The sequence below is a fragment of the Nematolebias whitei genome, chromosome 19 (genome assembly GCF_014905685.2).
Source record: "Nematolebias whitei isolate Nwh7 chromosome 19, NemWhi1, whole genome shotgun sequence".
Lineage (NCBI taxonomy): Eukaryota > Metazoa > Chordata > Actinopteri > Cyprinodontiformes > Rivulidae > Nematolebias > Nematolebias whitei.
The window spans coordinates 36,849,226-36,865,823 of NC_056516.1; the positions used below are offsets into that span (position 1 = coordinate 36,849,226).

The window sequence follows — 16,598 nt, forward strand, 5'->3', positions numbered from 1 at the left end:
TGATGTGTGTTCATGTTCAAACTGTAAATATACTGTAACTATATATTGATTGGGCGGATTTTTGTCTGATATGGCGGTTTTCAACATGTTTTTGGGCTGGAAAACCTCAACTCTATCTGGCAACACTGCTAACAGCTCTGACTCCGTGCTGCTGCACATCATCCTCTACTTTTTGAAACATTAAAAACCAGGTCCTGGTGTCCACCAACAGGCACTGAAATAGAGTTTTAATGTCCAGTTTGAGGCTTTTATTTGGAAGAAGTTAAATAAAGAAATAGGCTAACTGTTTTATTCAAATCCCTTCATTTTAAAACTGTGCAATAAAGAAAAATGTGATTTAAAAATAAAGGTTAAGCGATCTATTAGCCCTGCCCACATAAATGTGACATCACTATAAGGCCCATGTCCTTATTTTGCATTAGAGGTTCAATAATTTGCATTTACTGAAGTGATCTCACTATAAAAGACAAAAACTATGTTTTATTCCCTAAAAACAAAACAATTGTTTTCAGCTGGATTTAAAACCAACAAACGAAGAGCTGGTTCTGCATGAAGAAAAATCCTGCCCTGGTCCAAACTTTTCCTTCCTTGTTGATTTGCTGCTCAGCTGGACCCCCCCTCATTAAGTCTCACTCTGTAATCGGGGCTAACGAGCTGTGACAGCAGAGGCTTGCTGACTTCCAGGTATCTCTGCTGTAACGAGCTCAGGAGTAAAACCCTGCGCTCTCTTTCAGTGACGCTGTCAGTGCACGTTGAGGAGATGGGCAGAGGTCGAGGAGACACGGAGGACTGGCTGCAGGTCCACGCAGACAGCTAGACGGGTTTAAAGAACTTTAAAAGAAGAAACGCCGTTAAATAATAATAAAAATAGAAGTTCAGGTGTGCGGGGCAGATGTCCGTTTTGGTAAATGCTGAATATATTGTCTAAAAGACAAATCTGTGAAATATAATAAGCCCATTCTACCTCATATTTTAGTATTTTAGGTTGTGACTTATTTATTTATTTACTTTCACAACAAAGGAGTGTTGCATCAAGGCCGTTGTGAAATGAGAAAACACCAAAAAGTATTTTTCTCTTAAATGTGGCATTGAAATGTTCATTACCTCACACACCAAAACTATGTTTTCATAAATATTATTCTCAATATCAATTCTATACAAGCTTTAATTTTGTGTTTTAAGTTGTCAAGGATTTTCTTTCAAATATTGACAAGTTAGATTACACCTGATTTTATTTTCTGCTTTTTCTTGTTTTTAAACATTAAAACTGCATGGATAAATACCTGAAACTCTTTTTTAATAGTGTAAAATAAAAAAAAAATCATTTGACCTCAGGTCAACTTGTGGAGTTCACCTGTTGTTAGAGCGCCACCTGGTGGCTCATTAACAGAATGCAAACAGGATTTTAAATATTGAGGTTTTACTTAAATATAGTTTGGAAACAGCTGCAGGTAGTTGATTATTTTCATTGTGAGCCTGTTTTCAATCCCCTGAACTTAGCTGCTTCACTGACTTTTATGAGAAATACATTTTAAGAATAAACCTTCATTACTAAATTAATCACGTGAGAACAAGGAAAATCTGTGAAAATTGTGAAATAATTAACAATTTTCACAGTTTCGCACACAACAAATGAAGCTTAAGATTTATATAAAGAGTAAAATAAGTGTTATTTTAGAAATATGTAAGAAAATAAACCAAACAGGAATAATTTATATTGAAAATGTGAATAGTGGGAAAAGCAGCATTAAAATCTTTATCTGAGGCGTAAAGTTTAAAAGCCATAAAGCTGCATTTTCTTTATTTATTGACTCACCAGAGGTTACAGTAACAAAACAAAACAACAAAAAGGTCAAGTAAAGTGATTGTTTTAAATAAAACTTTTATTCTATTTTTTTTATTATCATTTTAAAGACAAGTTACATTAGTTCACTTTCTGATTAATCGTTAAAAATGAAAACTGGACTGAATTGTTGACGACTGATGTTACATTTAAACATGATTTTATAATTTCATCGCACATACATTAAAAACAAAATTACAAACTAAACAGTTTGTGTCCAACAATATGCATGAAATATAGAAATAAACCAATGAATGTAGTAATAATTACACTGTACTGTGCAAAACTGAAGTGTGCAACTTTAAAAACTTTATTTATGTGATTTAAGTTTCTAAAACATTTCTGTATGCTGTGAAACGTCAAGGTACAGTAATGTACTTTAAAAAGTACCTTGAGTAGTTTGTGCCAGTTGAACTTTAGTGGATTACTGTACGAGCTTAATCATCTAAACATTTTGTGCATTTTATTTGTATCTTTAAAGGTCGATTTTTGCACATAAAGGTAGAAAACATGTGCCAATCAAACATACAAAAGCTAAATGATGTTGCATCAAGAAGGATCAGCTGAAGTGTTTTCTTTAATTCAGGTTTTATGAACAGATTTGGCTCAAAATGTGAACTTAAAATAAAATCAACTGCAGCCGCCGACGTCCAAGCAGGATTTGATTCTTTAAAATGGAAAACAGAAATGAAAAAATCGATGCAAACCACAGAAATGATTATGATTTTTTACTTTATGTTTATTCTTTGAGTTTTCATGCTAATGTCAGGGATAAGTTTAAACAATAAAACTTCAATCAGTAATATCCAATCAAAACAATAGCATGTAGCACAAAGATAAAATTAAATTTGCACGTTTCTGAACCTGTGAGAAGAAACTTAAATGAAATCTGCCAGACTTCCTGTTTGTTTGTTGTTGTTGTTGTTGTTGATGACGTCTCAGTGCGACGCTGCGTTGGCGCCCATCTCCTTCTCACAGATGAAAGGTAAGTACATGCTGCAGGGGGCATCGTACCAGCTCTTCGTGGCCACGCGCTCCAACACCTCTGTTTTTACGATGTAGCCACAGTCCTCGTTGATGTGGTTGTTCGGCTCGTTCGGCTCCCAGAAACTACGGTTCAAGACGAACGACAGAAAAAATCAGAACTTTTTAAAAACAACCCTCGCTGATTAAAGTGCTGTACAAAGTTTAGAATATAAACCAATGCAGGTGAACAATAATAAAACAAGCAAACAGTTTACAACTTATTTAACGGACAGGTCCTTTTCTGTTTCCATGGGGGAACATTCTTCTTTGGCTCCTTTTCGTTGTGGTGTACCTCAAGGGTCCATTTTGGGTCCTATTTTGTTTTGCTTATACATTCTGCCTTTAGGATCAATATTTAGAAAGCACAACATTCATTTCCACTGATACGATGATGACATCCAAATAATTTCCTCATATTTTTTTAGGCTGTATTCTGCAGAAACAATCAAGACATAAAGTCAGATTGTGCTTTTGAGCCGGTTGAGTCAGAACCACATGAGAACAACAAAAAAAATGTCCAGAAGGAAAAGTGTAAGGGTGGGTGGTGCAGGGACAATAAATAACAAAGTATATGTTATTAATATGAAAATGAGGAAGCGAAATCAAATGTTTTTTAGGAAAGTTTGTTCAGTCAGCAAAAGAAGTCAGAAAAACATAAAATAAGGAAGTACAAAAAATATGAGTAGCTTGAAGAGGAAAAAATGGAGCAACTCATCTGTTCCTGACAAAATATGAGAAGAAAAGGAAGAACTTTAAAGAACCAAAGTATTTCAGGAGTTCTTTGTGTCGAGGCCTGGATCGGTTGTTTTAACTGCTGATCAGAACGGCAGTTAAAACAAGATCAGCAACACGAGTTTGGAGACTTGCGTGGATTTCTTACAGAAACACGGCGTACGTTTAAATCGAGAAAACACCGTATACGCACAAATAAACCAACATCAAGGTTTTAAACTAAATCTGGATTTCCATTCCGAATCAACTGACCCGGGTGTGGTTCTGGTCCAGATGTGTTGCAGTGACATGGAGGACAAAAAGAACCTACCCTCCAACCAGCGGACTGCCATCGATCCATTTCCAGACATCCTCAGTCTCGCCGTCTGTGATGCCAAACCAGTATGAGTTCCAGTGTCCTCTGGGGAGAAGATTCCACAAAAAGGTCTGAAAGTAAAAAAAAAAAAAACAACTAACGAACCTTTATAAAACCAGGCAAATCCCACTGAGAGCACAGATCTTATCTGCAGAGGAGGCCTGGGCCTGAAGGCAGCCTGACGTGCACGTTCTTTGGGCTTGTTTTGTTTACAGAACACCTGACTAATACAACGCGTTGGACCCACTGAACTCAAACAAGTTATTAAAAATGCACTTTGTGAATCATCGTGGAACCATTGAACTTTGCGGACATTGCGGCTGTGAGTCACTTCATGATTTTAGAGAAGTTATAGATTATGTTGAATCAGGCTTTAACAGTTTCATTACTATTGTAAAGATGCTGGCTCAGAGGATGCATGTGCCAAAGAACCGGATGCCACATCCAGAACAGAGAAGCTCCGGTTACAACATGTACAGATTTGACTTCTTCATTTGTTCAGGGCACGGTTAAGAGGTTCGAAAAACATGGAAGTTGTGGTGGTGCAGTCGCTCAGCCAGAAGGTCACAGAATCAAATCCCGGCCTGTGACCTTTCTAGGTGTAGTTTGCATGTTCTCTCTGTGCATGCGTGGGTTTCCTCCCACAGACCAAAAACATGCATGTTAGTCTGATTGATAACTTTAAATTGTCCCTAGATGTGAGTGAGAGAGTGAATGGTTGTTCGTCTGGTTTGTGTCCCTGTGATGGACTGGAGACCTGTCCAGGGTGTCCCCCGCCTCTCGCACAGTGACTGCTGGATATGGGTATCATTGACCCCGTTATCCGAAAAGTAAGAAATGTGTAAAGATAATGGATGGATGGAAGTTGTGTCTGCTCCACGAACACATTCAGGAAGTCCGCTGTCCCTCAAGCCATCCGACCTTTCAACTCCTCCTTGTACAGTGAAAATAGAGATTTGTAAATCTGCAGCACCCCGGACATGTATGTATATATCGTTTTTTCTGGCCTATAAGTCATGTTTTTTTGCATAATTTACATGTCTTGTGACTTATAGGCCGAAACGACTTATTTATGGATTTTTTCCCATATTTATAAACCAATTTTTGGCTGAGATATGACCGTTTGCATTCATTCTGATTGAAAAAAAAAATTGAGCAGTACAATTTTCAGCCACTAGATGACAGCAGAGTAGTAGTAGCAGTAGGGCATGACGTTATATAATGTAATACGTAAACGTGGCTATAATAACAAATTCAAAAAAGTTCAGTACACAAACAACTGGACTTTATTTATTATACTTGACTTTATACTTTATTGTTTTTGTCTTGAACTGTTTTGAATTTACCATGTCCTGGGTGACTGAGAATCTTCACCAGCTATTAATGACACAATCGGCTTGCCATAATCCCCCCACCTTCATTCTGCTCGCTGCTTGGAGCAAGTCAAACCAGCTGCACCGTCCCGGCAAAATGCAGCTAATTTGACCATTAAAGTGCATTTATTAAGCAAAAGTTAGACTGAGACACAACTTTACTATAATTTCAGGCAAAAAAATATTGGTTTTAAGTGTTAATCTTGGTAAATTTTTGTTGAAGTCCTCCCATGCGCACTCCCGCGGCCGTCATTTGGCAGCCCATCGATTTTTGGCACAACACCGGTCCTGGTTGTCAGCGGTGACACAATAGATGCGACATATACGGCGAAAGCGACATATTTATGGATTTTCACACTTTTTTATACAAATTTGGATTGATATGACTTATAGGGCGGTGCGACGTGTGCGGTGGAAAATATGGTATATGTATGTGTGCATGTATAAACAGGTCCCTCTTGTAAATTAGTCCTTGAGACTCAATGAGACTAATGTGAATAAATAAAGGTTGAATGAAAAAAAATATTTACATGTATAAGTATGCTTAGATGTGTATATAGGTTTATCGTGAATGTAGTACTCCCTACCAGCTTGTGCATGTCTTTTTCCAAATTTGTGTATTCTGCTTTTTTAAATTTATTATTTCATGTGTTTTTTTTTTCTGTATAATTAGAAAATGCTACTGAATGTCTCAAATTTCCCCGTGATTAATAAAGTATCTATCTATCCATCTATCCATCTATCCATCCATCCATCCATCCATCCATCCATCCATTGTAGTTGTTGCCACCAAACAATCTGCCATCCTTCACCTGCTCCTCAGCTGTTAGGATGATGGCCAGGTGAGCTCCTTGGGTCTGACAGTAGTCCTGGCTGCCATGCCAGTTTCTTGTAAGTTTGGGGATGAGGTAACAGCTGTTGCTGAAGAGGTGCCAGTCCTTGGGGCACTCGACGGCTGTGGGTTTGATCACTAGCAGAAAATGAGAGAAGAGATAGAATTTAAGCAAATTCACCAAAATAAAATCTGACACGGGCTTCCTGCAATGTTTATTAGAGTCAGACAGGGAACTTCATTACCCTCATGCAAGACACTGTGCGAATGCATTTGAAAACAAATACTTGTCAATATTTCCTTATTTGGCTGCATGTGGGGCACTAATGATGCTGTTCGACTGTGACCCCGCCAACAACATCTGGCTCCGTGGCCAGTCTCCAGCTGTTTTCAGTGCTGATGCTACAATAAACAGGATTAATGTCCTTAAATAATAAGCTCCTCGTTATTAGCAGGTCTGCCTGTTGGTGGCTTTTCACTCAATTTCCCCACTAAAGACACAAATAAAATAAAATAAAACACTAGGTCGGTTTTGTGTTGGATCAACAGTTTTAAGCTTAGACTTTAAGTAAACAGAGTAAACACGATTAAGCAGTTTATATTTTGCATCTCTAAAAGAAAAACCTACTACTTATTGTAGTTAATGATTATGTTATAATAAAACAGTGTTACACAGAGAGGTGTACCTTTGTTGGTCATCAGGGCGGTCACGTTGGCCATCAGCTCATCCACCTTTTTGCGCAGTCTTGTGTTCTCCTCCCGCAGCTTTGTGTTGATCTCTGAGATGTTTGCATTCCCCTTCTGCATGTCCGAGGTCGCCTCCACACCAGCCTGAGCTTTGCTCTTATCTGCAGATGACAGTGAAGACAACGCATGACCCCTAAAAGGATGAAAGTCACTTGAGGACGTGAATACTCCCACCTTCAGTGGGTTGGTAACGTCTGACCGTTGTACACTCACAGTGTACGGTGACAGCTATGATGGAGATGAGGAGGACAGCACAGAGCGCAGCCAGGCAGATGGTGGCGAAGCGGTACGGACCCGGGCCACTCATTCTGGGAGGGACTCTGACTGGGAATACTGGATAATCTGGAGGTGATAGAGACTGCTTGTTGAAATGTTATCATGAAAGGTGAAGTCAACAACACACCACTGGATCCACACCTTCTACCAAACTTCTAGCTGGTACTTTTATATAATCTTGGTAAGGGGTGCAGTTCATTCGTGTCAAACTTGGTCAGGATCTTCAGTCTCAGGTCAACAGACCTTGTATTCAGTTCCTCTGAGCTATTCAGGAGTTTGGTACCCATACTCAGATGGTGGAGATGATGGTTAATCCCCTCCTGACCTGTGTTCCTCTTCTCGAGGTATATTTGTTTTACCTGATCAGACTCCAGGTGTGATAGCAGATTTATCTCTTCAGTGTTGGAACACCGAGCCCAGCGTTGTTTCTGAGTCAGTCTGGATGTTCAAAGTTTCCATAGTTTCCACGTCCTTCCTGTATACCCCCTTTCTACTGGCTTGTTTGTATCATTGCATTCCTCCGTCTTTTTCCACAGATGTCTTTTTCCAGTAAATTATTTCTCATCAGAATGTCCCGTTTCTCAATCATGTGACCTGGTCCTTGTTAAAATGGCCAATGCCGGCCAAGGCCGGATTAACCATATGGGCAACTGGTGAGGGGCCCATGATCTCTAAAGCCCCTTATCCACAGGGCCGGTTCTTGTTGGACCCTGTTGTGTCCGATTCTGGTGGGACCTCTTTTTTTTCTGTCTCCACAGTGCCCATAGTTCCCGTTTAGTGGGTGGATTGTTCACCTCTAGTGGGTGGAGTCTTAATATCAATGCAGTTTACCAGCTGGTGGCGCTAGTGCTACATTAAGCTCTTTTCTAAGCACCACTAACATGTATAAGAAGAAGAAGAAGAGCCAGAAAACAATACACAACCAAAATGGATGACCTCCTTGATCTCCGCCCTCCACCAATGAATACGCCCCCTGACCAATCAGTGACCTACAGTGCGCTGATGTCACATCTAGACCCAACAAGAACCAGACCTGGGACCTCAGAGAAGTAGGTCCCAAAAATGGGGTGGGTTCCACCGCTGAAGGCACTGTGGATAAACCACGCAATCGGTCCGAACTAGTTACATGGGAGCCCCAAAAGGCCCTGTGGATAAGGGGCTTAAGGGGCCCAGGGCAGTGAGGGCACAAGCAGAATATCTGGTTATCTCCTGTTTTACTTGGAGCCCTGCGCTGCACAGACTGCTGTGCTTCCACTTTGGTCTGCAGAGAACTCCTTCTCGCAGACCTCGTTTTTTTTTTTCTTCAATCGGATCCTCGACGGCGCGACCTGTCAATCACCTTAGAAGGCGTGTCAGTAACTGACCAATCGACGACCTCAATTTGTCCCGAAGGTAAACGCCCCTTACCTGCTGACAAGCGCATCAGTTTTTTTTCCTTGAGGAACTTTGTTTTAATTAAAACAATACGTTTGTATCTGTTGTGAGATGATTTTAGCAGTTTTGCAGTTTTTTAATTTACTTAATGAAGAATAGTACGACTTAAAATCGTTCATCAAACAGGAAGGAGGGCTCATTATCTCTCCTCTTACTACAGTGAATGTGGTACTTTGCTACAAGTACGACTATATTTATGGCATCAGAGAAAGCTCGTTATCCACATAAAGTAAAATGGCATCTAATTTATTCAAAAATTTCTGGGGAGAACCCCCAGACCCCCCAATCAGTGCCCTCCCTGCCCCCAACACATTATAAATGTTTCTGACACCAGTGGTCAACACGTTACTAAACAAGTACACATGTAACATGTTGGCCACTGATGTCAGAAGCATTTATAATGAAGTGTTTATAAGAGAGTTGGAAAGGTTTGTAGACGTGTGGGAAGGATTTATAAAGCCTTAATATATATATAAATAATAAAATATAACATAGCTATGGATTTTCACCTTTTGCGGGGGTCTCTGTAACGTAACCTCAACGATAGATGAGGAATCACTGTTTTTTTATTTATTTAATTTTGTTATGTAACCTCTGAAAACAAACGTAATGTCACCTTTTCATAAAGAAACAGACTAAAAGTTTCAAAAGGCAGCTTATATGTAAATTGTTCCAAATCTCCCATCGCCAAGGAAACCAGCAAAATGGAGTATTCTACCATGATAGGGTAGATGCACAATTTTAGATATTATAAATTATTATTGGCGGCACGGTGGATCAGTTAGAGCTGTTGCCTCTCAGCAAGAAGGTCGCTGGTTCAAATCCCGGCCCGGGACCTTTCTGGGCGGAGTCTGCATTTTCTCTCCGTGCATGCGTGGGTTTTCTCCGGGTACTCCGGTTTCCTCCCACAGACCAAAAACATGCATGTTAGACTGATTGGTGACTCTAAATTGTCCGAGTGAGAGAGTGAATGGTCGTTTGTCTCTTTGTGTCCCTGTGATGGACTGAAGACCTGTCCCAGGTGTCTCCCGCCTCTTGCACAGTGATGGCAGTGACCCCCGCTACCCGAAAAGGAAGAAGTGGGTAAAGATAATGGATGGATATAAAGTATTATTGGTGGGCTGCAGTAGCTCAGTGGTCAGCATCATGACCTTTCAGTTCTGAGCCCAGGTTGCATCAGGAAGAACATCCAGTGTAAAACAACAACAAATACAAATATTATATTATATATTCTGTATGATCTATACCAGGAGTGCCAAACTCACTGACAAAAGGGGGCCAAAATTAAAACCTTTTTCAAACTAAGGACCAATTTCAGAACCTACGTGAACTCAAACCAGATACCCATCATCTTTTCTTGGTCACAGGTTCCTCAGGAAGAGTTTGATCGGTCTCATTTGATGTTCTCTGTTGTGCTTTCATCATAATCAACGATTACTGAAAAAAATTCAAGAGACAGAAGTATTTTGCCTTTCACATATCATCTTGGGGGCCAGAAAAGATGTCAACGAGGGCCACATTTGGCCCCCGGGCTTTGAGTTTGACACATATGCTCTATACCATGTTAATATGGATCCGTTTAAGATCAATCCTTGAACTTTCCCAAACCAAATCAGGTACTTATGATTAATCAAGTAGACAACAGCCTAAACCTAAACATAAAACTGTGCAGCACGGCTCTAACAAATATAACTAATGACTAAAGCTAAACAAATGTAAGAAAAAAAAGACAAATGATGATTTCTCAGTTTCCTCTTTCTCTTTTTAAATACATTTATTGGGACTTTACAGGATGTTTCTCGTGAAGGACAGGAAGTGTCTCTGTTGTGCTCCTCGTGGGGTCGGATTGTTACGTCTGTCTTGATCAAACGCACGAGTCTCTCTTTGACTCGACTGTGCACGTTAATGATTTACATGATTTGATGTCACAATTAAATAAACCAAAGATTTTATCAAATCACGCAAAGATGCTTTGAAATGTAATCAACAATACAGCCTCAGTGGTTCGCTGTTCAGTCATATCCCCTCACTTCCTGACAATTAAAACTAACAATATATGTAAATGAGAGCATTTTTTATATTAATTTGGTAGAATACAATAATCTAGAGAAAGACTAACAGGTACAAATAAACTGTCAGAAATGAGTCTGCAGATATTACATAAGGATGCATTAATCTGCTAATTTTGCAAACGGTGACCAGCTTTGAAAGACTTTTTCATAAAATGTCAACAGATGAGCGTGTTAGGGACTTGAGCTTAGTGCAGAAGTTTCAGGTGTTGAACGAAGAACACGAAGCGATTCAGTTTAATCTGAACCTTGGACTCGTGCGACGACTCGAGTTGCACAACTCCGACTGTGTTTGCGTTGTTTCTACACAGGAGAAGGTCACACGAGTCGATTAAAGAGGAGAAGCGAAGCGTTTATGAACGTTTAGATCTGAAATGTGCTTCATCGGCGCTGCTCCGATACCAAGAAACAAATTCATTGAATAAAGGATTTTTTTTTTAAATTACTCTTTTGGTTAAAACAAGTTTAATGTTACATTCTGTTTCAATATGTTTTCTGTAATGTTCTGATTATAAACAGTGTTGAGCATTTGTTTAGTTCTTCAGCTGGAGCTTTTTGTCGGCCTAAACATCTGACTCTAATCACTGGAGCAGCTTTTCTTTCATTCTGTGGTTTGTATGTTTTGGAACTGTGTGCTCGCTCACACTAACAGATTACATTTATGTCAAATTAAACCTTTCATTCCTAAAAACTACCACAGGAAATTAAATGATCCAAAATGTGCTTCTCCAGACCAGAGGACGTTTGTTGAGCGTGAGGCAGAGGTTTTATTCCCTCTTCAGTGCTGTGCTCGTTTGTGCGTGTAAATCACCACGTTTGTGTCACGCTTACCACGAAGGCCGCAGGTTCAACACCCGCCGGGACGTTTAATCTGAGTTTTCTCTCACAGTCCAAAAACAAGCCAGTCTCTATCAGTGGATGAATTCAACCGTGTGTCACAGAAGAAAGATAAAGGAGACGAGACATGTTGCTCGTTGATTGTCATCAGTCCATTTTAATGGTGTCGAGCAGAACGTCCCAGAGAAGAGACACATCCGAGCAGCAGAACCTGTCTGCTGTCAGATTTGGACCAAGTGTATCAGAGACACAGATAAACCCAATGCTTATTTTTATTATGAGGCTGAGGAGGAGGTTTTATCTATCTGAGCACAGCCTGACCCAACAGACACCAGAGATGGCAACTATCCGATACCACCGAGGACATCTCCAAAGACCTGACGTTCAGCAACAGCGAGTGTGCGCGTGCACGTGCACGGCTGCCACATCCACTCGGACAGAGGTGTCCAGAAGTTTATCATGACACTTCAAACGCAGTCAGTTTGTGGTGCACTGGATTTTTATACCTTAGGTTAATTTTAAGATTTATTTTATAATCATAAATAATAAAAAAAAACACAAAACGACAACAAAATAACTTGAAACGGCTGCAGAGAAGTGTGTGTGTGTGTGTGTCCTTGTTTATGCTACTTTGTGAGGCCCATTTTTCCAACTTATACTGCATTGTGGGGACCAACTGCTCCTTATGGGGCCCAAAGCCCGGGCCCCATAAGAAGAAGTCCCGTTGGTGGGTTAGGGGCTAGGTTTAGGACTAAGGTGTGAATTGAGGATGTGTTAGGTTTAGGGTTAAGTATGTACTGGTAATGGTTAGGTTATGGATAAAGGTCATGGTTAGGCTATAGAAATGAATGAAAAATGAATGGAAGTCAATGCAAAGGCCCCATAAAGATAGCAAAACAAACCTGTGTGTGTGTGTGTGTGTGTGAACAGAATGGTTCAAACTGTAAAACAATAGGAGGACGTTTGTTAAACATATCTTTAAATCTATACTTTCACCTGTAATGTGCACAGACTGAAAATATTTATTGTTTTTATCTGTTAAAACATCTGTAATTAATTTAAAACATTTATTCAACATTAAAACAATAATCAACTCAAAAAGTTATTTTATTCGGTCTTTCTGGACATTTTCTTCGTCCATAATTAACTTTTACTTGCTCAAAAGAAAATTATTTAAAAAAAAATGGACAAAAATAAATAAATACATTTGACTTTTTATTGCGAAATCAAGAAACGTAAAATTTTAATAATAAAGTTAGAGCAGAGCAGCAGTGAAATGTCATTATGATGCATATTAATTTATTTGTTTTACATAAAAACAAACCAAAATAAATGAATAAAATAAAACATGTTCAACTCACGAACAGAGAGGCTGGATTACAACTGTCCAACTTCTTACCGCTGGGCTGCACATCTGTCCTGAAGTCGTCCTGGCATCCATCATCTATCAGTTTGGAGTACATCCGGTCAGGGGGGGTCCCGCTGGTCGACATCTCACCTCCAAAACAAATTCAATCTGCTGTCAGGAAGAAGAGAACTTTCCTCCCTCTCTGAAAACTCATATTTTCCAGTGAAGTTCATCATCACTGAGCAACTCGGCTGTTCCTCTAGCTCCTTTCACAATAAAAGTCTTTTAAAGGATGCTTTTATTTGTGTAAAATCACTGCTGTCGTTTGACATTAAAGATGAAAATACAAGTTTAAAGGCGCCCTAGGATGAAGGGAAAACTTTTTTTTTTGTTTTTTACACAGAAGAAAGGGGCAGAATAGTTGCAATTTACAAGAAAAATCAAATAAAAACAGAAATTGGCAAGTTAAGCTTTGTTTGAAGTTATTTTTTATTTTAATTTGCTGGAGTAATTCTGACATTTTTTCTGTAAAGTGTAAAGAATCTGCTTGTTATGTGTCTGAATACACAAACAGGCAGTTTGACTAACTGCCCGAGTTATTCAATGGACGCAGGATGTTTAAAACACAGAAATATTGTTTTTTTATTACTGTAATTCAAGCTTAAACACATTTAACAATTGATTTATCCATTTAAAATTTTGTCCATTTATTCTGTGCCAATAAACAACAACAAGAAAACAATCTACATTCAGATTTAGACTGAAAGAAAACTGCCTGTTTTTTTAATGTGTCGAACAAAACGAGTCTTTATGTTTGGAAGTGAAATAAAAAAGGTCCGTTTAAAGATGTGAGTACGTCTGTCTGGGGATAACGTGGTATTTCCAGCTGCAGCTCTTACAAAAATGCTTTCAGCCAACAGGAGCTTCTGCCAAAAGTGGCAAAACCAGTGAACCGTGAAAAGGATGATCTGAGAGTGAAGTCCGACTTACTGCAGCTCACATTAATAACAGAACACTGGTGGCTGGTCCACCGGGGCAGAAAGAGTTCCTCAGTAAACAGGAACTTGTCCGCCCCACTAATATGCTTTTTTCTCAGGAGCTGCCACTGTGAAAGAACTTCATGTTTATGATTGTTACAGGTTTGGGACCCCAGGATGCACCATGGGAATGTTTGTTCTGCTCGAGATCTTTGGATCCTCCCTGAGTTCGTTGCAGCTCCTCAGACTGAAGAAGTCTTTTGTATAAAAGGTGAAACGATTCAACAAAGAAGAATCCGTCCTGAGGACCTGACTCAACCTTGTTAGATTTATCTACCATGATTATTGAGCAGCATCAGGACATTTGGATCCTCAAGATGTTTGACATTTTACACCAATATTAAAATTTTTCTGAACAACTGACCCATGGAAACATGGAAACTCCCTGGCAGTTGTATCTTTAATTTTTAATTTACTTTAAAACTTTCTGTGGTTAGGATTTGTGTTAATTGTGTTCGATGCAATGGTACTTCATCTAGCTATTTAACTGTCACTGATGGTGTGCCACAAGGCTCAGTTTTAGGACACACTTTTTTTTTTTACAATTTATATAAATAATGTAGGTCAAAACATTCCTGACGCCTCCTTGCATCTCTGTACTGACGATACAGTTGTTTATTGTCGAGCTAACACATTTGCCAAGGTTTATAGTCTGCATTTGAAATCATCCAGTCAGACTTGTTCCGTCTCAAACTGTTGCTAAATGCTGATTAAACCCAAAAGATGTTGTTTTCAAACAGGAAGTTCTTGACAGCAGTAGTTCCTCCTATCTCATCCATGCATGGTGCTCCTATTGAGTTTATTCTTACAAATACTTGGGAATTTTAATGTATGTATGTATATAGGCGTAGGTATGGGCATATATATTTATGGAAACTTACTGCAAAGCCATGAATTTTTTAAGTTCTTCATACATATGTATTTTGTTGCTGTGTTTTGTCATGTTCTTTGCAGGTGAACAGACAGTGGCCGGGTGCTCTCTTTGTGTATATTTCTTATATTTTGGAGTCTTACTTTGTCTTTTCTTTCTTTCTATCCTATTAAAAAAAAATAAAAATAAAAAATAATAATAATAATAAAAAACCTACACTAGATAGTCACTAGAATAAATATTTCATAATAATGGTGTGGAGAGGATGGCTGTAAGGGGAGAAAGGAGGCCATCAAAAATAAATAAATAAATAAATAAAAAATAAAAAAATAAAGAAAATAAATAAGTTTCATTTTGTTCCCCATCAAACATAAATTTAGTAAATAAAAATAACTACAATTGAACTAATAGTCAAGCTGAAAGTAAAATAAAACCAACAAATAAAAACATAAGGTTTGCAATTTTTTGAAACATAAGTAAAAGTCAGACTGAACAGCTCAGTTTGTTTTTAAAAACATTCTCAAACGTCACTGACATTTTTAAATTTTTTTACTAGTTGTGTCTAAATACAGTAACTTTTTACATAATTGCCTTTGAACATCAACTAAATACCTAAATATTTATTTTGCTCCTTCGCTTCTTTCCGGTTTACCTGACAGTGCGACCCACAGCGACATCTGGTGGATCAAACCGTCACTGCAGTCTGTGCAGACCACATGACTGCATCAGACAAACAGACTTTCTGTTTTACAGAATGCTTCTTCAGCTGAAATAAAATGTTCTGAAAAGGAAAACAGACTGCATAAAAAAAAAAAACAATGTCACACAATGAAAAGGCTTTTATTTCTATCTCTGACGATAAATCAGTTTTCTATGCAAAGTTTTCCCTCCTTTATCCTGCAGAGGGAAACAAACCTCCACTGAAGTGACAAACTGTAGTCAGTTAATCTTTCAGTGCACATGTAAACCTACATTATGGTGTTGTTGTCATATAAAGTAATAAAGAAGAGAGAACTTGGTCTTATGAATGTGCAAACAGACCATCGTGTCTTCATCTGAGTCATGGTCTGAATAGAAAACCAGAAAAGGTTAACAGTAACTTTCTGATTCTTTAATTTAAAAGATAAAGTTGGAAGCAAAACAAAGTATTCATATATGACAAGTGGCCTTTTTACTCAAACTGTAAAGAAATATTAAATAAATCATATTTGCAAATAGACATTGATTTTGAGGAAAGACACTTTCAGTCTTAAGATATTCATGTTGCAATAAAATGACTGAAGGTCGAGTTTGTGTTCAACAGTAGACCTGAAGGTTTTAGAGAATATTTATTTTAAAAATCAAATGTAAAATAATAATCTAAATTAATCTGGACAGCTAAAAACCTGTAAACCTGCAGCCTTGATGCTGGAAATAAATAATAAAACAAAACAAACAGGAACAAATGAGAACAAAACTATCATGCTTATTTAAAAGTTTGAGGAAAATAAACAATAGTTCATAAGTTTATACAAATCTTTTGTTGATGTTTACATTTTTTTCACAAAAAGGTATTTATTTCTATGAAACAAATTTATCTGAAACTTTCCAGTTGTTGCCGTGGGAAGGTGAGAGATTCACACTTTTACCAGTTTTGTGTTATGGTCTTTTTGTTTCCCATAAAATCAGCAATACATTTAAATTATTTTAATAATTACACAATCAACACACCAAACCTGGCCTCCTTTAGCTGTTGAATATAATAATAATAATAATAATAGTAATAATGATGATAATAATAATAATAATAATAATAATAATAATAATAATAATAATAAT

The 16,598-nt window shown here is 38.2% G+C and overlaps 1 protein-coding gene across 1 annotated transcript; it reads right to left on the reverse strand.

Annotated features, from left to right (window-relative positions):
- Positions 1-2,740: 2,740 nt before the first annotated feature.
- On the reverse strand, positions 2,741-13,046 carry LOC119425376 (CD209 antigen-like protein D). The gene is made up of 6 exons (XM_037692897.1): positions 12,924-13,046; positions 7,122-7,250; positions 6,848-7,009; positions 6,142-6,299; positions 3,912-4,027; positions 2,741-2,953 (listed from the first exon to the last, which is right to left on the reverse strand). The coding sequence occupies exons 1-6, from the start codon at positions 13,015-13,017 to the stop codon at positions 2,782-2,784; spliced, it is 831 nt and encodes a 276-aa protein (XP_037548825.1). The 5' UTR covers positions 13,018-13,046; the 3' UTR covers positions 2,741-2,781.
- Between the last annotated feature and the right edge of the window lie 3,552 nt (positions 13,047-16,598).